We start from the raw sequence: 25,085 nt of genomic DNA on the forward strand, positions 1-25,085 counted from the left end.
CAGCTCATTTCATTATCCTTTTTATTTCACTGGAAGAAATTATGTATTCTGTTGAAGGACTGAAACTATATCATTACACTATTTTTTCTTTTAGTTTTGGTTATGGGTATAATCACAAAAGACATAGGATATTTTTTATAAGAATGAAAGCAATTGAAAAATAAAAACACAAGGTCACTGTGAACCCCACAGATGTACAGACAACCTATGATAAAGCCTCTCTTGCACTCAACAAGAAGAGACCTGTAGTGAAAGGCTTTAATTCACCAGGAGAAAATGTAAGTAAGTAATTGCAAGCCGTTAATGTCTTGTAATTGATGGTGGTTTTATTGATTAGTAAAAGCAGGCCCGAAAAATATAAATAACACCTTTACAGAATGGTATTCTGAGTAGGTCTGGTGCACGAGGCTGCACAGGTCTTTACCAGCCACATGATGGCGCTCGTCATTCGTCTCTCCAGAGAAACAGCGGCAACTCAATTCTCCAGGAATCACAAACCAAAGACAGACTCCAGCAGTGCCCTACAACGACTCACCAGATATGTGAGGTTTAAATGAGAGGCACAATGAATGTCTAGTGAATGGAGCAATAATATGAATCGACACTTGAAATACGAGTGTGTTAAAGTAACCCGGGATGGTTATGGTTGCTCTGTACAATCAGGTTTCATCAACGCATTTTGTTCAATAACACAGGAGAGAGAGAGAGAGGATTGCATTCGTGTCATGGTTTATTTGAAAAGCAATAAAATAAAAGCGATACAAAGAAAATCATTCATACAAAAATCAAAATGCTTCGATTGCTCTGGTCCAGCCGCTGCCTGTCAGCAGTGTATGTTTTAAACAGATTGTTTGCGCGGCGAATATTTGCTCAAGGTCCGTCTGCTGCCAACTCACAAACTCAGATAGTCCACCTGAACCCAACACCGAGATCAGGTTGGAGATGTTCGTGCTGTCCAACTGCTCCGAGTCTGAATATGATTCATCATCAGTCCTCATTCGTTTGCATGGCACTGGCCCAAAGTCTGGCAAATAAAACTCTGGGTCAACAATGTGATAACTTGTGTCCATCCTTCGCTTTTTACTGTAGCACTGCGCGCCCTGCGGCTGTTTTGGCTGCGCGCAACAGTCTGAGTGGAAGTATCCATTCGTGACAGTAGTCACCACATGCGTGTCCAAGTCCAGCACAGTCTTTTGGTTGGCCTGTGTGTTCGGGACAGGTAACTCCCAGGAGGATTTGTCCGCACAACTCCAACAGGCGTCCGAAACCAGGAGGCCAGAGTCATTTGGTGAAACCATTGCGCAGGCAGATGCGTCTTGGTGCGCCACCTCTGCAGGCTCGCCGTGGGGCTGGTGCGCTCCGTAGTGCCAAGTGTCCGACTCAACCCCAGTAAAGTTGCAGTAGAAGTCATCGGACAACTCCGTGAAGCTCCCCGTCAATTCGAGGTATTCTTGCCTTTCGCGGACTGCGGCTACATCCTCGTAATGGTGCGTCCTCTGCGTTTGCGACAAGTTTTTGCTCACATAAAACTGCCTGGCGTTTCTCAGTACGTACGTTACCAGCAAGTTCTTGTGGAGCTTGATGCCTCCTCTCTGCGTCCTGGAGCTTTGGATTTTCCTCAGAGAAATGGAGATCAGGTTCTGTGCCTCAAATGCACACTCCATCCTCAACCGGGCCACCCTTTCTTTCCTCTAAGTCTCTCAAATCGTTTGTTTCCTGACCTGAGAAATATGTATGTCTTCAGTTGAGATTCCTACTTGGTTCGTGCAGACTGTGGCCATTGCGCCCCATGTCTTCCCAGTAAGGGCATGGATTTGCAACTCTCATCTTTCCTTGCCACGCCCTCACGTAGACATTGTCCAATGGGAGGGAGGCGGTGCTTCTGTTATACGCAAATGTCACTACGAGCCTCATTCAGAATGCACGCAGGAGCGGGGCATACTGCATTTCACTAATGTCCTGTTTTTTTTAAATCTCAGTGCAGACGAAAATTATTAGAATGTAGAGTAAAATAGATCAGAATAGTATAGCATAGAATAAGGTGAAGAGGGAAAGAAGAATAGAGGAGCAGTAAAGAACTGAATCGAAGGCAGTAATGACAATTGAACAGTAAATATAGTAAAATAAATAAAAATGTAATAGTAATCGTATAGAATAGAATAGAATAGAATACAGTGCAAAGTAACAGAAAATAACAGAATAGAGAGTGATAGGGTATAATAGATTGGATATAGTACAGAGTAACAGAATATAACAGACCAGAAAGTAATAGAATAAAACATAGTACAGAGTAACAGAATATAACATAACAGTATGTAATAAAATAGAATCAAGTGGAGAGGGAAATTAAACTAGAGGCGCAGTAAAGAACTGAGTAGGAGGCAGTAATAACAATAGAACAATACACAATAGTAAGACAGAGTAATATAGTAGAAAAGAATAGAATATAGTACTTAGTAACATATATAATAAAATAGAAAGTAATAGAACAGAATATAGTGCAGAGTAACATAATGGAACCAAACAAAAAGTAATAGAATAGTATGCAAAGTAACAGAACAGAACAGAAAGTAATAGGGTACAATAGAATTTAGTACAGAGTAACAGTATATAACAGAACATAATGTAATAGAATATAATATAATAGAATCAAGTGGAGAGGGAAAGAAAACTAGAGGAGCAGTAAATAACTGAGCGGAAGTAATAACAATAAAACAGTACACTATAGTAAGATAGAGAGTCATAAAATAGAATATAATAGAAATTAGCGCAGAGTAACAGAATATAACAGAACAGAATGTAACGTAATAGAATAGAATAAAGGGAAAGGAAACTAGAAGAGCAGTAAAGAACTAAGTAGAATAGAAAAGAATAGAATAGAATAGAATGGAATGCAAAGTAACAGAACAGAACAGAGTAATATAGTAGAATAGAATAGAATATAGTACAGAGTAACATATATAATAGAACAGAAAGTAAAAGAATAGAATATAGTACAGAGTAACAGAATATAACAGAACAGAATGTAATAGAATAGAATCAAGTGGAGATTGAAGGAAAACTAGAGGAGCAATAAAGAACTGAGTAGAGACTGGAACCAAGCAAAGAGTAATAGTATCAGAACAGTATCAGAACAGAACAGAACCGAGAGTAATATAGCAGAGTAGAATATAGTACAGAGTAACAGATTAGAATCGGATAGAATCGAAATAGAAAAGAATAGAATAGAATAGAATAGAATAGAATAGAATAGAACAGAATAGAATAGAATAGAATAGAATAGAATAGAATAGAGTACAGAGTAACATAATATCATTGAATAGAATAAATAGAATGAAGTGGATAGGGAAAGAAAACTAGAGGAGCAGTGAATAACTAAGTAGAAGGCAGTAATGACAATAGAACATTACACTATAAGACAGATATTAATAGAATAGAATAGAATAGAATATAGTGTGGAGTAACAGAATGGAACCAAACAAAGAGTAATAGAATAGTATGCAAAGTAACAGAACAGAACGGAGTGTAATAGGGTAGAATAGAATACAATATAATACAGAGTAACAGAATATAACAGAACAGAAAGTGATAGAATAGAATAGAATAGAATCAAGTGGAGAGGGAAAGAAAACTAGAGGAGCAGTTAAGAACTGTGTAGAAGGCAGTAATAACAATAGAACAGTACACTATAGTACGTCAGAGAGTAATAGAATAGAATATAGTGCAGAGTAACATACTGGAACCGAACAAAGAGTTATAGAATAGTATGCAAAGTAACAGAACGGACAGAGTAGAATAGAATAGAATATAGTACAGAGTAACAGAACATAATATAACAGAATGTAATAGAATACAATCAAGTGGAGAGAGAAAGAAAACTAGAGGAGCAGTAAAGAACTGAGTAGAAGGCAGTAATATCAATAGAACAGTACACTATAGTAAGACAGGGAGTAATAGAATAGAATAGAATAGAATATAGTGCAGAGTAAGAGAATGGAGTTATACAGTTATAATCTTCTGTTTACTGTATTGCAGGGAAGTTGTATTAGACTCCATTCATTTTACCTTCTTAGCTGCATTTTATAAACTGCTTATTGAGTATATAAATAGAAACAATGGAGAATCAAGAGGCCATGATAAAGGCACACCAAAAATGCAAATCTGGATTGTACATGCTAATATTTTCCACTTTCCTCAGATGCTCTGGAGGACAGTTCCATGAAGCAGGCCTTCTGAATGCAGCCTCGTCAAGAGGCCCAAACCCTGGACCTAGTCCCCCTAATAGAACAGAACAGAATAGAATAGAGAGGACCTAGAAAAGCAATGCATCATTATTCAGTGTATTATTCTATTTATGTAGTAATACATACAGTACACACTACAGTACGACACTACACTACATTACACCATACTGTGCTACACCAAACTATACTCTACTATGTTATACTACACAGCACTACAACGGACTACACCATACTTCATTATACTACACTACACTGTGCTACACTTTACTATACTTTGCAACACTGCACAGCACTACACTAGACTACACTATACTACATTGTACTACACTACACTACACTACACTGTGCTACACTATACTAAACTATGCTATACTACACAGCATTATGCTATGCTACACTACACTACACTATACTAAACTATAAACATACAGTAAAATATGAATGCAGTGTCTGAAGCTTACAATGAATCATAAGGCCTGCCTCTGATAATAGAAATGTTGTCAGTGCTCTCAGATGTGTGAGGTAAAAGCTCTTTGTAGAGAGATTATCTGTCATCCGTGCCCCACATCTGTTTGTGTGTACACACGCAGATGGCTGACATCATGCCGAACACCTGGATATGACTTTGATTTCCTGCCAAATAGGTGAATCAGGAGGACAGCCACTATTATGGTTATCATGCTCTTGTAATAGAGTAAATTGGAGTCTGACATTAGTGTCCTGTCAGGAATGTAGTTTACATCGCAGAGAGCAGATTGACATCATGTTTCATGGTACAGTGTGTGGTAGCATGGTGGCATTGTATTTCATAGTATATCTTGGTATGGTTCAGTACTTTATGAATCAGTATAGTATTAAATAATTTTGTTGATTAATTTCACGTAGCATTTTCATTGGTATTATTTAAAAAAAACCTTACTAATAGAGTAAAAAGTGGACAGGATGTCCCTCGGTGGTACTTTCAGAAAGATCACAAAAGGTGTCTAATTATCTTAACAATATAAATAAAATAAGAAAAATAGGATGCGCATATCAATGTTTTGCATAAAGGTGGTCTGGCTAAATGGCAATACTAGGGAATATTATAAGGGAAATGTTAAAAAAAATGTATAGTGAAGGTACCAATCTCACAAGAAAAAACACGAAACAATAACTGTAAAGCAGATTTTACTTAGCATCACCAGCAAGAAACTAAAACCCACAATAAAATCTACACAAGATTTAAATGTTTAGAAGAGTCATTCACACATTTTAAGAGATGCTTTTGAAACAGAACCTGAAAACAAACATCTGACCTGTAATTTTTTGCAATTAAACTACTATTAAGGATTTGCAAAAACATGTTATTTACACAAAAGGTCTCAAATATACAATGCACAAACCTTTGAACAGCAAAAAGATCAGAATTAATACTTCTGATGGCTGTTGTTTTATCTTAAACCATAAATATTAATATGAACGTGTTTATTAGGGGCTAATCTTTTTTAGGAATCTCAAATAATCCCCCTAACCCTAACCCTATTAAAATTGAGTAGTTTAGTATGTTGTTGGTTCATATGCTGCTATATTAGTAAATTAGAGGTGAGTATCATGCTGAATGTTCTGTATAAAATCTGATGTTACATTATATTACATTCATGTAGATTAATCATATGATGATGATGATGATGATGATGATGATGATCATTATCTACAGTTTTCTCTCGATAGTGCTGCCCTTCAGTTCCATTACTACGGAGACCAAATGAAACTGAAACTAAGACCGTAATTACAATTTCTATTTTTTTGATAAATGCTTTAAAGTACAATTAAGGTAGTGCATAATAGTTATTGCAGGAAAAGCCACAAAACTACATTTCATATTTAAAAGTTATCCATTTAACAGTTCTGTAATACATTCTACTTCTATTGTGATTTATTTTTCTTCTAATTAATTGTTAACACTGATTATTCACAGAAATGTGTTGATTTATATCTATGGTGATTTTTGAGACTGTAGTTTGTGGAGGTTTTTCATTTTATTCTAACATGTTTCCATATATATTTCTAAATAATGTGGATAAAACAGAAGAAACAGCTTAGAGTAAATTCAGCTTCAGCCTCAAGTCGTACTACAGCATTGATACAGCAAACAAACTAAAGATAAAATCTCAACAAAAACACATACAAACAAAAAAATCATCTGAATATTCAGTTAAATAACTAAGTTATAAACTGAAAAGAAATGTAATAACCTAAATTAACAAAGCTGCTGCCATCTTACCCTTTTTAGATTTAAACTATGGTTTCACATTAGAATTAATTTGAAAATAATTCCATACGAGAATCTCTGTGTTAGTATATTGTTTTAGGTATAATCTTCCGGAGAGGGGATTCTGCCTCACCAATAACCAACCCCTGCTTAACTTAGAGCCCGAAACAGAGAGATGTAAGATTGTACTCGCAGTGCTTTTCTTATCAGTAAATCTACAGCTCCAGAGTTTGAGTCCAAACTGAAAAGAATCACTGCTAAAGAAAGAAAATTCAGTCTTTGCATAGTGTGTCCTCTTAAACACAGAGCCGAGATATGCAGCTCCGTAGAAGATGCACACAATTACTTCAGAGGCGAGGTGCTTTATTTACATATGCAATATGCATAAGCAAGGTTACTGTGAGGGTGAAATAACCGGCAGATAGAGGGAGAGAAAGAAGGAGGGGTTTTGGTACGTGCGTGTGATGTGTGACTGCGTTTGTGTGTGTGTGTGTGTGTGTGCGTGCGTGTGTGTGTGTGTGTGTGGTGGTGATGATGGAGAGAGAGGATGTGTTGGGTAGGTTGGGGGGAGGCAGAAAATTGGTGTTATCAATATTTAACCAACCCTTCCAGCATATTTATGGCAGACAATAGAGCAGACATGCAAGTGTCTCTTGTGAGTGGAGGTGTATTTATTACACACTGAAATAGAGGCTGTAAATAGGAAGTTCATTGATACATCTCTGCCACACTCACATGGAATCAGTGAAGAGCCCATGCACTTGGTAGACCAGCCTCACAGTTGATTCTTACCAGAAGAAAGCATTACCATATCTACTAATTACATGTCACAATGCCTGAGTGCATGACAAATATTTATTGGGGAGATATTTCTACATGTGGCAAGCAGATGTACAATATGTAATTCAATCGGTTTGAAGAAGAAAAAAAAGGACCTAAAAAGCTATGAGAAGAGGGTGAGGGAATAAAATGTCTGGAGCTTTTCTTTTTTTCTTTTTTCTTTTCACAGACCCATGGCCTCTCAGAAAATGTTTCCATGTGTTGTGTCTGAGCACACTGAGAGCAAAGAAGGAAAACATTCTCTCCTCCAAACCACATGCAACAGATTCTTTCTGAAGCCAAATAAATCTACCCTGTGTTTCAGATCATGTGACACTTTTTGTGCTTTGTGTTATTCCCAACATATCCTGTTTCACCCCCCCCCCCCCCCCACACACACACACACGCACACACACACACACACTATTCCAACACTCTAACACGCGCGCGCAAAGACTGCACACACATATACAGCACACGTTTAGGCCACACAACACATGCACATACAGAGTTTCCATTTCCTGTGCGTAAGATCACCTGTACAGACAGAGTGGGGTGCTTTAATGCGACATGCTCGGGCAGGAAAACAGGAAAGGGCGTTCAAGGGTGTCCAACATGAAATACTCACAGAGTTAGGGGAAACCCAGAGCTCAGGGCAGCACTCCAACTTCTGAAGACAGTAAGTAAAGTTTCACTGGTGCACTTTTTTTCTCTTCCCTTTTTTTTGCTTCAGCACTGCCATCATGTGCTCTACTTTTGCTCGCACAAAAAAAAAGGTTCCAGAGGTGTTGCACATGTGTCTGTTTCGGGGACAATACATACAGTGCTTTTCAGTTCCATTAAATGTGATCATGCAGCATAAATACCATACAGGAACTTTTTGATATTATGGTAAAAAAATAAATATATATATATATATATATATATATATATATATATATATATATATATATATATATATATATATTTTTGCCAAAAGCTGGATGAGAAGAGAAAACAGCCTAAATGTCTATATGATGAATATGGAGCTGTAGCCAACTGTCAGTTAGCTTAGCTTAGCATAAAGACTAACACTCTCTACCATCTGGCATTAGGCCTCAGTGGGAAAGGCTTCAATTGGTATTCATCGGCTCCAGCTCCAATTGGCAGGAAAACATGATATCCGAGTGGACACGCTGTAGTATCATAGCATGACGCACATCGTGGAGGCAAGACAGGCTCGCATCTCTGTCGGTAAATTCTGCTACTCTTTGCAATCTAAGCCACAAATTCTGTCCGTCTCCGTTCAAGCAGGGCTCGAAAAAGTAACCGCCACAACACAGTCACCTGCCTCCATGCTGCTTTCTAATGCTGAGAAAAAGATTGCGCTAGTGTGGATGGCCGCCGTCGCTTGTTGTCCTCCTCAACTTGACGTTTTTCTGAATGTATCACTTATTATTACTTATTACTACTTACATTTCCTTTAAAATTTGGGGGGGATTTTTCCTTCTGTTTTTGCTGTTTTTATTATTTTTCATAGTTCTATAACTATGTTGTTTTTTATATTTTCATTATTGCCACTTTATACTAGTAATTGTCACTGTAATATACGTTTGCTTAGTGTAATATACTGTATGTTCTTTATAAATGTCCATACATATCATTATACCATCGCACTACTATGAGTTGGCCCTGAAAAATATTTAATCACTGGTGTTGATGTTTGAATGATGTTTGCACTGTTATCGAGTTTATGATGATAAATCTTGAAACTCTTTGTAATGAACAACGCAGACTGTATTCATATGGACTGTATTTTTCACTTTTCTTGTCTTATCGACCACTCAAAGCGCTATTACAGTACAAGTCACATACACACATTCATACAGCGCTGCTATTTACACCATTTTTTTCTCTCACATTTGTGCACTGCCGTCAGAGGAAATTTAGGGTTAAGTGTCTTGCTCAAGAACACGTAACCCAGTTTGTGGCAGCCTCTCTACATCCTGAGCCACAGCCACCTGACGTGACAGACCAGGAAGACAACACAACAAAAAAACAGAAAGGCAAACTTGTCTTCTGGCAAAGGAGTCCATTGCCTTTGAGAGGGTTAACTCCTTTTTAATTTTGGTGGCAAAACAGCAAAACAGCATAGGGAGTTGTTAATATGGGGGAGAGTTGTTCGCAATTATAACTCTGTAAACTTATCACAGTGGCAACTGTTTTGTTTTTATTAGAAATGAACTTCAGATGAACAGCAGAAACACGGCGTTCGTGTTACAAAGAAACCAATCAGGAATGCGTGCCTTCACCTATGTGATTGGGCAATTTGAAGTGCCTAGCCGGATGACACGCTGCATTGCAGGACAAGCTAAACCTGTGTTGCAGGCCGAACTAGATTAGGTTGTTTTTTTTGACACACAATGCAACATTGATGTAGTAATACAGAATTATGCACTATAATGTTTTGGACTTCAACCGTTCAACTGAATGAGCAGTGATTTTTCCCGCTCGATCCAACAGCTGGTTAGCTCAGCCAAACATTGCGACAGGAAACACCAGTAAACAGCTCTGTTGAAAGACAGCAAATTTTGCCTACCAACACCTCTAACATTCACTAATTAACAAGTAATATCTTGTTTGTGTAATCCCTATAAAAAATCGACAACAACAACAACAACAACAACAGCCACCACAACAACAAACGAGCATATTGCCCAAAATGTTGAACTGTTACTTTAAGCATTCCATATTTTCTGGACATACTTGATTATCTCTCCTGCATTTTTTTTTACCCCTCCTCTATTTCCAACCATGGGTTTTCCTTTGCATACACTATTGTTACCTTGTAGGTGTTGCTATATGTGACATGCCATACTGATCAATCACCCCCTGTTCTCTGCAGGGTAACACAATGTGTTCCCCTGCGCATCTGACAGCAATCCCTAGCCCATTTACTGTCAAATGGGCTCCGCTTGCTTCGCCTGAGCTCAGATGCAGATTTATGCCAGAGCAATGCTGGTCCTTGCATATTAGATGAAAGCCTTGTTTGCATATACCCGCTTACCCACCCCACCAGCCACCCCCTTCCCCCCCCCCCCCCCCTTTCTCTCTCTTCCTTTTTTCTGAGGCGTCACTTTAATATGTATGCAAATGGGCTGCGCTCCACGGGCAGATATGTGTGGAGTCCTGTCCTGCAGTCAGGAGGTGTAGGAGAGATTGTGTTTGTATTTATGAGGCATGGGCCTTGCCGCTCTTGGGAGAGAAAATGCTGCGAGTAGTGTGGTGGAGGCTCTGCAGTGCAGGCAGAATGCAGATATGCCAATAACAGAGGTCATGGTTGTCACTAATGATAAGAGGAGACAATTAGACAATAGCAAAGCTGTAATGTAACCCCCCTTACAAGCTCTCATACACACACATACACAGAACCACAAAAACATGCAAGCCTCCGTATCCCTGCTCTGGCATGAAGCAAGCTGACAGACTGTGGAGGAGATGCTTCTTCTGGAATGTTCTATATATTGCAGCAGCTCTTCTCCTCAACTCTGCTCGACCTGGATAGGGAGTTCTCTGTGATTGGTGTGGGTAAAAGACCAATCTATTGATCCCCCGCATCCCTCCGGGGGTGGGGATCACTGTCAGGGGCTGAGGCAGAGGAGACAAGGTCAGGTCACCGATGAGGGAGGCACCCTGAACCCATTTCATCAGTCTGAGCGTCCCAGACAGGCCTCAAAGTCTGTGATCGATAATGTCTTGCTAACAGTAGAAACAGAAAATAATGTAACGGGTTCCTAGTCTGTGGCTCTTATTATCTGTATCTTAGCATGTGTTGCAAAAGATTTCCTGTTACGTGTGAATAGCAAAATCATAGAAAGAAAAGACAAACTATCTAGTTTAAAATAAAAATAATTAATTTCAGATGTGTAACATGAAATCATGGAGGGGGTAAAAACAAAGTAGGAGAAAAGAACAATGAATGCCTGATATAATGTTCAAGACATTATAAGATCTTGGCTTGGTGCCAATCAGTGATCTACTAAGGCAACACACGCACGTACACACGTACGGACATGTACACACACACGCACGCACGCACACGCACGCACACACACACACACACACACACACACACACACACACACAGAGTGAGAGAGAGAACTGTGCAAATCAAATGTCTGTTTCTTCTGTCTCTCTCTCTCTCTCTCTCTCTCTCTCTCTCTCTCTCACACACACACACACACACATCCCCTTCCTCCATCATGAATAAACCATACTGTGTCTATGAGTCATATACCACCCCCTCATCCCTCTCTAACCCACTCCCCCTATTTGCCGCTGTTAGAGTAAAAACGCTAATTAACGTGATGGCTAGCTCCAGCTCCTGTCAGCAGCTTGTGGGGGCCTCTCAACCAGCTAGGCTCCACTGGTCTCTGGTTTTAGCAGCTCTCTCCCCAGCCGCCATCTCTGGAGAACCGGGGCCCCTCATTCATATTCAGACCCAGTCACAGGCACCTGGAAGCAGCCAGCACCACCACCACCGCCGCCACCCGACCACCCCATAGTGTCTATCACCAGCCCCCCAGTCGAGCCCACCTCCTGTCAATGCTGTATCCCCCCCACTGCTGATAAAAGACACCCACAATCCCCCCCACCCCAGACACACACACACACACACACACACACACACACACACACACACACACACACACACACACACACAATTATTCAATTTTCCAACCAATTGGTATACAGACACAAACTGAAAAACTCCATTTAGGAGATGTGGGAGCCAGAAACTCCATCTAGGAGATGACACAACCCAACTGATGGGTTGAATCACCCAACGGTGGAAAGAAGGAGAGGGAGAGGGAGAGAGGGAGTGAAAAAGGGAGGGCAAGAGAGAGAGAGAGAGAGAGAGAGAGAAGCTGCGTGCCTTGGTGGACTAGCTCTGTAACCATGACAACGCAGCCAAGAGTTAAAGAAACAGGAACATACAGAATCTGTTTCTGCTGAGACTTGCACATGTGGCACAGAACTGCTTTTCCTCTGAGAAGAAATGAAGGGGAGGCGTGTGTGCGTGTGTGTGTGTGTGTGTGTGTGTGTAGGCCCTTATGAAACATACATGCCCACTGCCTCTCCTTCCAAACTCGCTCGTCTGCCCTAGTCACTGAGTGAGTCACAGCACAAAATATAAAATGGTGAAAAGCTGAAGCAGACAACCCAGGGTTTAGTGACGGGTCTTTGTCAAAATAATTCCAACCAAATGCTCAGTGGGGTAAGGTAGTGGTTGGCGAGCAGTGTGAAAAGAGAGAGATAAAATACAAAATTTGAAGACAAGAAAGGGATAAATGTTCCCTCCGCAGCCGCTGTTTTCGCCTATTTTCCTTCCCTGTGCCTCTCTGCCGCTGCCCTTCTGCCTGTCTTTTCTCTTTCCTCCTGCTCCCTCTTTCTACAGGCTCAGTCTAACCTCCCCCTCCCCTTTCCTCGAGGGAATAAAGGTCGTAACGCAAATGATTACTCAAACCCGAGTTGCCATAGAAACGCAGTCATGTGACTAGAGCAGGCATGCATAGACCACAACAAAGAGGTGGATCAGGAACCAGTGCTGCAAAGAGCTGTAGCTCGCCTTACTGGTGCCTCAGTGCATTTCACTCAAATTCAAGCTTTTAAAAATAGGCGAGCAGCAGCAGCGCGAGGGGGAGAAACGCAGGGAACACAACATCTGAAAAGAGCTGGGACGAGAGGCTGTAATGAATCTAGGCTGTAACACTGCAGTGTGCCATATATCCTACCATTCACTAGCATACCAAGGGTGTGTCCTATTCATCATGTCCTTCTTGGAGGCAGAGCTCAGGCGCCAGTTGTCTGGAATTTCTGTGAAATGGCGTCAGTTGTAGAAATGTAGAGGGTGGTGGATTTGTGTGCTTCTAAAATAGGAGTTGGAGTATGAAGCCGTAACTTTTTTTTCGCTGCGCTACACTTTCAAATTATTCCCCCCCCCCCCTGAAGAACAAAGGGAGACTTGTGTTAACACTATGCAACCGTAAGCTTCTGGAGACTTCTAGAGACAGTTTTCTTTTCTTTCTTTCTTTCCAAAGAGACTTGAGAAACACAAGTTCAAAGAAATAATAAAACAGGCATGTATGTAGTAAATCACATTTTACCTTAAAATCGAATTAATCTAAGAGATATAGGAAATTGTGCAAAAGTAGACATAAAAGTATAACTGTGCATAAATCTCCCTCCATTTTCTGACCAGTTATAAAAGTAAATCTCAACAAAAAACAGTATATCAAGCAAACGAAAAAACACGTAGATTCAGTCTTAAAGTACTCGGCCGAAGGAAACTGTGAGGCTGGTGAGCGTAGCCGTCCGTGTCAACCTAAAAGGAGGGAACCAGCACCTGGAGCAGAATGAGAAGGTGTCCTGCCCCAACAGGATTCACTTCTCCTGCATCCAATCCACCCCCACTGAGATTAGAGCTGTGCCCTGGGTGAACCCAGCGACCTGCGACCATCTCTCAGAGACCAACCAAAACCCCCCATAACACACACACACACACAAACACACAGAGAGAGAGAGAAAGAGAGAGAGAGAGAGTCAGAGCTCCACATTGAACAGAGTCTAATCCAAACAACAACAATCGTATAGGCAATAAAATATGTCATGTGAAGGCCAACATAGGAGCAGAAAATATTAATATCCAGTGAGATTTTGGTCTTGGTTTTTTTGTCTTAGTATTAAGAGCCATTCATTTTGGTGAGCTCCATCAACACTGCCGGAGCAAGAGGACGGGGTACATTTTTTTGTGGTGAAGTCACCACATCTGCAGTTGTGAACACTGCGCTTTTCAATGTCTACGCTCTCTCGCTCGCTTCCTTCTCTTTCTCTCTCCCACACAGAGACGAATCCACGCTTGCCACAACATCACCAAACACATATCATGCAGTGCAGTATGTGGATGTCACGGCAAACGAATAATAGCACAATCCAAAGAAGGGGGCGTGTGAGCGTGCCGTATGACCCCCAAACACTGACTGCTGGCCATTTCCCTCCAAAGTCCACCTCAACTCCCATGAGGTTCCAGGCAGCAGCTGAGTGTTCAGTGATGTCTGCAATTATCCCGTGTCTAGACAATGTCTAGTGGAGATGCACAGGCTCTGCTCTGTAGAAGAAAAGGCCCGGAACGGACCACAATGTCTTTCAGTTGGTGACATGGTGGTTAATGAAAAGGTTGGGGCCAGACTGGGGAACTCAGCCAACAGGCACAGACGTAAACAAACAGTATGTAATACACACGTAATTCGAATTTAATCTTTCTTCAAATTTTCAAAAGAAAACTGGAATTTTTCGCTAGGTTTTATGCTCTTGGCTCATGGCTTTCAACGTGCAATAGATTTGTTCTTTCTTCTGTGGGTTAAATTCTCATCTTGCTCACAACTTCTCACTTGTGAGGCAGAAAATGAGTTGTAGTTTGCGTTGATCAAATTGAATGACTGTTCTGTGGCCTTGTCCTTCAATACATCTACTCTGTTGTGTTATTTAATGCCCCTGTACAGCATTTTATTATTTTATAATTTAAGTATGATGGGTGAAGCTTCTGTATTCTTTAGTCTGTGGTGCAGAGGATGAGAGAACTGGTGTCAGGGACTGATGGATACTGAGAAGAATAGAGAATAAAAAAAAGATGTTTTTCAACTTGAAGGACATTGTCTATAGAAAAAATAACACAACGGCATAATGAGGGTCGCATACCAAATGTATAATTCAATAAGACAATTTTGGAATAATTGACTGTAAAAGTGTTGTTTTGTCAACCACAGGTGTTTGCCGGCCTCAAAAAAGCCCATTCAGAATTGAGTTTTCAAAAACATCAAACTTTTCTAGCGGAGATCAAATTATTGCCAAACTTTCATTCCGAATTAAGAGAGGGTGATTTGGAGAAAAAATAAAAGAACTACAACACAAGCAGAAATGATGCTGGAAACTTGAGGAAAAGGTTGAAAGATACAATGGGTTGTGGTGAAAGGAACGGCTATGAGAGAATGAGCAGGTGTGGTGGGAAAGACCCATGGGCTTCAGGGAGAGAATAGATCAATAACTAATTTCAGTACCAAGCTTCACTCGGCACTGTTTTCCAATAAATGCTGGATGGAGAGTACTGGCTTAGCCCTCCCCCACTATCTCTTTTCTATCACCTTCTACAAGCAGGGAGTTTACTCTATGGAAGAAGGCTTTTTTTCTCTCTCACAGCATTGTGAGTGTTGGTTGGATGGATTATGTTCCTACATCTAAGTGTATTGTATAAAAATAATCCAGTGTTGCCATTTCCATGTGTCCTCCATGAGCGCTCCCACTGCCACTCCACATATGCCGTGTCTGTATCTTTAACGTTTTTTTCCTTTTTTTCCCCTCTCTCTCTCCACCGTTCTGCCTCCTGCAACCCTCTCCCTCCCCTAGCTCCCTCACTCGACCAAGGCCAGTGTTGAGGTTTTGTCAAGCCTATGCAGGGAGATTCAGACAGACAGGAGAGTGAAGCGTGTGTCATGCAGGGCTGCTGCTGCTGCTGCTGAGGCTCTTCTCCTCAGAGGCTGTGACCTAGATAACCAAGAGGAGCTGGAGCGCCTGCAAGCCTTGGAGCCACTCCAGCTTCAGCAATGTCAGGAAGGGGTTAGTTGTGTAACGCAATGTCCTATTTAGTTTGCTCATCACACACACACACAGACGCTAACACACATATGTACCCCATGATGTTCTTGTACCATCATAACACACGTCTTTCAGGCACTATGACCAAAGATAGGATGTGCAGGAGAAAAAAAAAAAGCAGAGGGACAAAATTCTTCTGAATTAAAAAAAAAGTGAGGATGCTCAGTAAAACTTTCCACGCCAGCAGCCGCTACATTCTGCCTCAGTAAAACCCATGTCAAAACATCGACAGGCACACTCCTCCTGCAGTGTTGTAGCATTTTATTCCCCGTTTCTTTATCTCCGCATTCACTCCACTGATGTTTGGTTTATGCACACAACCACGGGCCAAAGCACACAGCACCGAATGTTCCCCTTTAACAGGTAGCCCAGTGAGAACAAGAGTCCCACTCAGCGCGGCACTGCCACTACCTGGTCAATTAAAAATTGTGATATGATGATGAAACATGTCAACATGCATTTGACATGGTTAACAGAGAAGATACAAAATTCCACTATACACCATGAGGAGATGAAATATAGATGGACTCTACTGCGCTAGAACAACTTTAATAGGCTGCACTGAGAATAACTAAATCGTGACCCTGGCGTCTGAGCTACTTTTGATACGCAGGAGCCACACTGCCATCTGGTGGTTTTTTATTTTGTATTTCAACTTTATTACCATATTTATTTGGTTGAATCGCCTGTTCAGCAGTGACAATTTAGTTTCAGCTCAAACACTAATTTGTACATACGCAACTTTGCATGTTAAAGTAAACAAACACACAGTTCGCCTGTAAATTTGGCACAAACGACACACAATGACAATTCAACAGAGGCCTCAGTGGTTCGTTGGCTTCCGCATAATTTATGGACATGTGCCCGGTGTTATACACAAATTATTTCAGGCATGTTCCATTTTTCATCTCAGATTTTAGGTAGAGCAGAAAGTAGCCAGGAGCTCGTATAGTCAGCGTCGGCTCTGTTGGGGCCTAAAGAGGTCCCAGCCAGGCTTCGGTGTGTATGTCTGCTCAGGCAGAAGAAAGTCTATCAGTCTGTCTGGTAACGGCAAGGCTTTGATTCTGCCTTCCAGTGGCCAGGGCTGTAGGTGTGTCCTTATGAATGCCCTGCAAAGGCATCGCAAAGCAGGAGGGCTTGCTTCACGCTCTACTACCCGGCTGTGCAGGTCCACCAGAGCCTGAGCACAAGGATGAGGGTCCTGACCAGGCACGGGGGGCTCCAACCTGAGAGGCAGACGTAGCGCAGGGGCGTTCACCCTCGCTAAGTCGAGCAGCACCTCAGCTTGCTCCAGGAGCTCGGCGGTGTGACTTTGATCAGAGCACTGCTGCAGGGCTTTCTGAAGCCGATGGAAAAGGAGGCTGTAACCCGACCAACAGGAGTCGCCGTGATCGGAGCAAACCAACGAGGCTCCGCTCTGGAGTAAGAGCACAGCCAGAGGGAAGAGATGGTCAAAGTGCTGCAGGCTCGTCTGCGTCAGGGAGGGCTCGCCATCCTCATTCATGCAGCAGCTGGGGTCCACGCCGTGAGCCAGCAACAGCCGTACGGTTTTCAAGCAGAATTTACCGATCTCAGCAGCGTCGTCCGCGCTGGCCTCCAGGGCTTCCTTCACCAAAAACACCATTGAGGACTGGATCGTTTCGCCGTCCACAGTAGCGGCATTCACATCTGCACCTGTAGTAAAGAGAGCATAACTCAAAACCACATTTGTGAATCTTTAACGGTTAGCTGCTGTTGTGTGTGTGTGTGCGTGAGAACGCATGTCTCAGATCGTGAAATAAAGAATAAATTTGTCAACAGACAATATTTAGCAATGACTCCTCTGATGTCTGACTTACTGTTGGTCTTTTATGAAACAGACCTACTGAGCATTTAGTGGTTAAAGCTTTTAAAAGGTATTTTACTTCCATAGAGTTGGGGGACATCCAAAACGTGTTTTTTAAAGACTGGTGAAAAAAGATATTCTGACTTTTAATCCCCACTAAGGCTCTTTAAGTTCTTCAAACGCTGGCTGATGTATTTCCCATTAAGCAGCTTGATAGAACCTTTCATTAGATCATCTATGGCTGGTCCTACAACTCCACACTACCAGTTTATAATGAAGGAGCCCCCCCTTATTTATAAGCTTGGCTCTGTTGAAAATGAAAATTATGCAACCTGAAGGCCTGTATAGAAATATTCTGGTTTCTTTATGGCTTTTCTGTGGGTCGTGGTTCACTTACACAGTTGTAAATACCTAAAGAAAGACAAGACCATGGAGCAATTTCTACATGAGGGTCCCCTGTAGTCATACTATACATGAAACCTTGAGTATGCTGAGGAGATTGAAGACATGAATATCTAATATGAAGACATAGAAGCCACAGTGGCCAGCATCCAAAACTAAAAATCTACATCTTAATGAATCAGAGTTTCTTCATGTTTGGATTACATGTTCGTAATCCAAACTCTCAGTACTCTTAGTTCAGGTTAGAAACTGCATGTGCATATTTTAGCCTTAAAACCACAGAGATATGTTTCTGAAAGATCTTTTCGAGTGACCAAGCCTCGACAAGAAGACAAAGTGAAGACGTAGGACGTTTCAGAGTCAGTACCTCTCTGCAGAAGAAGCTGGATGTTCTCTGTGTTGTGCACTGCGAGTCCATCGCTGCTTGCCAAGGCATGGAGCAGAGGTGTCTTTCCTTTGGAGTCGAGACCAAAGCAATCATTTTTTTTGATTCAATTAATGAGTGAATGAATTAATGTTTCGGCGTCAACCTGAGAAATGAAAATTTTACCATTTTTATCGCTTGCATTTACATCAGCGCCTAGGTCCAGCAGAGTGCGCAGGCAGGGCAGTCTCTCTGACTCCTCACTGGCGAGATCCAAGGGACTGCTCTCATGGATCTACCAAGTAAAATGAAAAAGAAGAAGAGAAAAAAAAAGAAAAGGGTACAAGGTACAGTGACAACAAGAGAAGACACAGATCCTTGTTTATTCTAGTTAAGACAGTTGTCTCACCCTGTCCCTCTTTTCATAGTCTGCTCCGTGTCCGACCAGCAGCCTCACCATGTTTGGCCTGTTCCGCTGAACTGCTATATGTAGTGGATTGTAGTATGACACTGGGTCTGTGGAATGGAGAAACAATATCAAGATTCATGACAATGCTCTAGTGGCCACATGAATTGGAACTGCACCCGTATCTAACCACGGTCTCCCTGTGGCCCAGGACCTGTTACTTATAATATAAGTCTATAGTTCTACTACTAAAACATTCTCCTTTACTGTCCAGATTATTGACTGTCAACAACTGGTAACAATCACAACTTTTATAGTGGATTTGAAAAGTCTGAAACAACTTTCTACAGTTTGGATCCCACTGCATATCCGCTTGCTTTAGCACAGTGCCTGTCTGATAGCTGACACGAGCTTAAATGTAAGCACAAAGAAGTTCTTGAAAAAGAATAGAGGAAGAAACTTGCACAATTGTGCATGCTGTGTGGGAGCATTTGTCAGTGTTAACTTTCTGAAAAAGAGGCATCCATGAAATGTTAAAGACGAACGAAGTAGCCTCTGCGAGGATCCTCTAATTATGTCCCTGGGGAAACACAATTCCGCCACAAGCAGACGTCACCACAGCAGAGTTTGGCTGTGCCCTGGTAAGTTTCCACTGCAATTTGCAGAAGGGAGACTTCTCTCTCAAGTGTATATAGATGACGACTTCCTACTCAACCCAACTTGTGTTGAAAAGCATGTCCACTCATATTTAGATTTGGGAAAAAGTCATCAAATGTCCTTTATGAAATTTAGAGCTCAAATAATTGTGTGTGTAGCAGAGAAGTAACTGAACTGACGGACAATAGAAGATGAATTATTGTCCACACGTTCACTCAGAAAAAATATGTTCCCACTTTAAAATAACACGTTACAGCTGGAGACACCACGTCATCATTTTCTTTCCCTTGTGTATGCTATTGTTTTCTTCACAAAATGTTTTGGATGGTTTGAATTTATGAAGCCCCAGCTTCCTGAAATAAAATGTTCTAATTCTATTTGATAATATGACAGTTTGATCTATAATTTGACTTCAAGCCATAACTCAGCGTGATCCTGCAGGTTTAATAGTTAACTTAGATGTTTCAAGTTAGAATAGATCAGCTTGGAAGATATACATAAAGTTTGAAATAAACACAGTTAATATTACTGGTTATATTACGTAATATTACTTTGCCTTACTGAAGATAACCCCGCATTTGTGCCATGGGTAAAACATTTACATTAACCAAGCATATGCTGCCCTTAATTCCCTGTTTTGAAGCACAACCTTAGGTTTGTCAACTCAGACACCACTTGATGCTGTTTTGTTACGGATCCTTCCAAAAAAGTTCCTCCCAAAATTTAATCATCTGTTACCATGAATGAGACACATCTTCACATCTTCAACAAATCGGCCCTTAACCTTTGGAATAACCATGACATTAAACAAACAATCAGACTGAATCAATCACACAACCTCCTTGGTGGATGCAACGAGCTGCAATGCGACTCAGTCTTCCTCACACAGGTATCACTAACATCAATATGCCATTGTCTGCAAGCATCAGTCTGAAGCATCCAACTATGTTTACAATTTTGACATATGTGGTGAGAACAAATGTGTGATTGGCCTTGTGACTGACATTTTTACTGTCTGCTCCGTGTTCATGTAGTATTACTGGAATTGATACCTGATACATCTGAACCTGGTGCTTAATACCAGTAAAAAACAAAGGTAATAATGTTTTGATTGCGCTACACTGAATTTAATGACTAATATGTTTCAAATCATCAATATCAATTGTTAAAATAAGCTTAATTTGAATTTAAAATCAAGCCCTCTCTGTGACAGGAATGCAGCATGATGAACGATGCATTATAGGACATGTAGGATTAAGTACAAGACTGAAATAACCTATATAGCTAGAGTACACACACTCTTTAATGAACTTACCTCGAAAAAACATTGTAATTCTACAGTTAACTTGTCAACAATCTTTAAAAGCACACACAATCAAGATAATTACTCACCTTCAAAGTTTAGATGAGCCCCATAGCCCATAAGGATTTGTGCTGCGTACAACAGTCCCCTCTCTGCCACTTTGAACAGCGCGTAGCTGATGCCTTCTACAAACACTTGTGACTGGGACTCTCGCTCCAGAAGCTCCACCAGTGAACCACACACACCAGACCCGTCCTCGGGACACGTCACTCTGCACAAAGGAGCAGAAAGAGGCGCTGCTTCATTCAAACTGTGTGCAAGACCACCAGGGTATAAAACACAGTGAGTGAGGGAGTGAGTGAGTGCTTCAAGCTGCAGATGAAAATGAAACACTAATATGTAAGACTGTGCTCAAATCAATGTAAATCGCAGATCTAGAGCAACTTGATAAAATTGATGGCTTGAGCTTTACCTGTCCTCGTCGCCGCCACGATCTCCTTCCTCCAGTCCCACGACACACATCACAGCGTCCACCAGCGGCTGGTACTCATAAATGATCCTACGGAAGCCGTGCAGGTAAGGCATGACTCCTCCGCTCCTCACAACTCAAGTCCCCGAAACACACAGGAAAAGAAGTGTTGGCTTAAAGTAACGGACAGAGGGTGTGTCCGTGTCTGTGTCAGTGCCAGAGAGAATAAAAGTCATCATCAATGTGTTCAGCTCCCCTCAACGTTACTCTCACTGCGTTATCTCCTCAGAGTTCTGCTGACAAATGGGGGGAAAAAACATGGACGACACTTTACGCTAACATGCTAATTTGAACGCTTCATGTCGCTACAAGACATTACAATGTGTTAATATATGCAACTAGGTCTCTGCTCACAGGAAAACTATATTCTTCGAGCTAGTTGACGCGACATATAACTTGCTGATTCGACTGTATATAACGTTATAAGAAAGAAGTTATGACGTTAGCTTAGCTAGCAGGTACATGCTAAACGTCACAGGCAACGCAAGCAATGCGGGCTAAGTTAACTCTATCAACTATAATTCACTCTACAAAATATTTAAAAAAGGGTACTGGTGTTTTTATTGGAAATAACTTGAATGAGGTAAGGAAGCAGGAACGAACTCAGGTACTCACGGGCTGTCGTTCGCCTTCAAAACAGGAAGCTAGGACCACGCCCACATATGTCCGAGGAAGTATTCTTTCCCCTTTAAAGCACAATGGCCACAAAGGTTCCTATTTACTCTCCGTCCTTCATCATATTGAATATCATCCAATAGCTACTTTTTTTGTGTCGGTATTTTATTAAGAAACCTATGAAAACCCTTCAAAGGTTCCAAAGATTAATGCCATGGGTTGTAAGATGATTAATTGGTCAGGGAATCAGAAAAACAACACAGTTTCAGTTTTTTTTAACCTTTCTCTTATTTTTAATTTTATATTTCTTGTTTAATATTGGATCATTTGAACACTTTTGTCATGAAACCATGTGAGAAGTTTAAAGAGGCAACATCTCTTTGCTGGAACTGCTAACAACTCATTTGTGAGGGGTCCAAACACAAGTGGTTTGAGAACCAATGGTTTATTATTTTAAGTATTTTTTTTTTAGTAACTACTGCTGTCAGATAAATGTAATAAGTCATAAGTTAAATATGTAATATGAAATATGGCGTAGAGTAGAACTAGTGGGTGGAACTATAAAGTATCATAAAAGAGAAATACTTAAGTTAAGGAGAAACATTGCAGCATTGCTTCACTGCTTCTGTCGCAGACTGAAAACTTACCTATTCAGACTACACCTTACTTCTTGAATAGAAAAAAAAAAATCTAAAATGACCACCTGAAGCTGCCTTTGACTGTTTGATACATTTTTATGTATGCTCTTGATTCTTGCACTTTTTGGGTAATATCTTCATGATTGAATGCACTAGTTATAAGTTGCTTTGGAAAAAAGCATGAGCTAAATAAATGTAATGTAGTGTAATGTAATTGGAACAAGGGTTAGGGTTAGGGTTAGTTGTGCTGTACTGGAGTATTTCCACCACTGGAGCTCATCAGTGTTTCGTACATTATTTTTGACATGAAAACGTCAGTGGTATCTGGCTTCTGGATTCACGATTAAAACCGTGGCAATGCTTTGATAATTGCGTCGCATTGATTTACTCATGTTAACAGTTCAGGCATTTGAAAATGTAAACATTCATACTACAGTACAAACTATACAAAATGAAAAAAAAAATGAAAACAAAATGATGTCACTTGTTAGTGATGAAGCATGTTAGTAAAAACAACAATTAAAACAGTTTTTTGTATTAAAAAATATGTTAAATTGATGTTGGTGTCAAATTTCCCACATCACAATTCACAATATTGCATCTGTCAGGGTCTGTCACGTATTTAACAAACCATTTTTTCTTCCAGGAATTATGTCATTGCTCAGCAGAAATTTGGACATTTTTAATTTGATGTTCTCACTGAAACAAATGTCACCAACAACTTATTTTACCACCAGCTCAAACAGCTGAAAACACAGGTTTCCGTTTGTCCATATGGCAGCAACGTTCAGATTTTTTTTCTGACAACTACTCCATTATGCTGACAGCATCTGGTTGCTGACACTTCCCTTTGTCCTGTCTAGCAAACAAACCCCTGCCGTGTCTGGGTTTGGTGACAGATGGCTTGCTTTTGAAAGCTGCCGAGGAGTTCTCCCTCACAAAAGATGTCATTTTCAACACATCTGTGTCTGGGTTTTAAAATGCAGCTTCGGTTGGTAACAGTGCATTTTAATACAACATATGTTGTTGCTGACAAACTGTATCACGCTTAGAAAGTTATGCGATAAATGTCTTGCTGATACGGACACACGTGTTCAACGGACACATTTTCTTTTTTTAAGTGAAACCACCAGTACATTTATTTTAATAGTTTTTATGAAACCAACAGGATATGGTAAATGTGGGTTGTTTGGATGGTGATGTTTGAGTGTTGAGGCTATAAAAAAAGCACATGAAGGGGACATGTGACTACAATGTTGAAATCAGGTGTTAAAACTAGAGATTCTGTGGAGTAAAATGCAATAAAATGAATGAATACTTACTTAACGAATTACTTCATTATTTTTATGCTTTGACTTCAGTGTGTGAATTATGTTGATAAAGTAAAGGGTGCTGTTTGATTTGCTGACCAAATAATGGCTGATCCAAACTCTGTCTTTAGGTGGCAGCAGTGCAGCACAACAGACCACAGCCCAGGATCAGTGGTCTGTCATAATACTGCACATGCACGAGTGCACGGTTTTACACGCATAAATGTAGAATTGCAATGGGAAACTGTTTGGTATACTGAGAGCTGAGCATCTCCTATGGAGTGGAAAACACGATTTGATTAATTCCAATTTTGTCACTTTCAAGACAAATATTAGTTTCACGTCCAAGTCGTCAAATCAATAAAGCACTTTTCCCTTGACGGATGGCAGCTTGCAGAGAATTCAACTTTTGTTTCTTAAGTCTCCTTTACTCTCTCCAGCCTTGTGCTCTTGAATAATCTACTTCACCTCTCCTTTGGAAAATCTGCCAGTGGTAAATTCTTAAATCTTTGTGCACACACCTGCCGGGGCTCCCTGGTGGGACAGACAATCTCTTTTCTCGCTCTGGGGTTAATTTGTACCTTCACCACCATGTGGTTACAGGAGCATACTGTTTCTTGTCAGACAACAGTAACAGCAGGTGGCAGGATACATCCAGTGTTTGGCCATGAAAAAGGGGGTAATTCAGCTGCAGGGCCCCCCTCCTAGGACCCCAGCTCAGCATTTATGCAGGTTTTTGAGGAAGTTTGCAAACTTCACTATGGCACAAGCCTCAGTGTCATTCACAAACCATTGCATTGTTAGTGAAGTGCCTGCAATTTTCAAAATGTAAGGTTTGAAAATGATCTTGAAAAGCCCTCTGAATCATTAATATTTGTACTATCCCTGAGGAAATGCTCAATTTATTATGACTTAAACCACTGAGCTTGTTTGAGTTTTTCTTTAGTTTTTTTTTCATTTTTCAGCTTAAAATTCAACCCTATTAATAAAGAATGACCTCAGAAAGTCACAGACATTTCACATTGATCTAG

The 25,085-nt window shown here is 40.7% G+C and overlaps 2 protein-coding genes across 3 annotated transcripts; both read right to left on the reverse strand.

Annotated features, from left to right (window-relative positions):
* Positions 1–712: 712 nt before the first annotated feature.
* On the reverse strand, positions 713–1,864 carry LOC118313807 (immediate early response gene 5-like protein). The gene has a single exon (XM_035639682.2). It carries the CDS (start codon positions 1,662–1,664, stop codon positions 786–788), a length of 879 nt encoding a protein of 292 aa, XP_035495575.1. The 5' UTR covers positions 1,665–1,864; the 3' UTR covers positions 713–785.
* Positions 1,865–16,634: 14,770 nt separating this feature from the next.
* On the reverse strand, positions 16,635–22,189 carry asb6 (ankyrin repeat and SOCS box containing 6). Of its 2 annotated transcripts, none has more exons than XM_035640487.2 (7): positions 22,107–22,189; positions 21,435–21,567; positions 21,052–21,233; positions 19,006–19,112; positions 18,783–18,891; positions 18,600–18,686; positions 16,635–17,679 (listed from the first exon to the last, which is right to left on the reverse strand). In XM_035640487.2, exons 2-7 carry the CDS (start codon positions 21,545–21,547, stop codon positions 16,958–16,960), a joined length of 1,320 nt encoding a protein of 439 aa, XP_035496380.2. In that variant the 5' UTR covers positions 21,548–21,567; positions 22,107–22,189; the 3' UTR covers positions 16,635–16,957. The 2 variants fall into 2 exon arrangements, with proteins under 2 accessions (XP_035496380.2, XP_035496379.2); XM_035640486.2 differs by having other exon boundaries at positions 21,435–21,636; positions 22,107–22,169.
* Between the last annotated feature and the right edge of the window lie 2,896 nt (positions 22,190–25,085).

The sequence above is a fragment of the Scophthalmus maximus genome, chromosome 19 (assembly GCF_022379125.1).
Source record: "Scophthalmus maximus strain ysfricsl-2021 chromosome 19, ASM2237912v1, whole genome shotgun sequence".
In the NCBI taxonomy this organism is placed as follows: Eukaryota; Metazoa; Chordata; class Actinopteri; order Pleuronectiformes; family Scophthalmidae; genus Scophthalmus; species Scophthalmus maximus.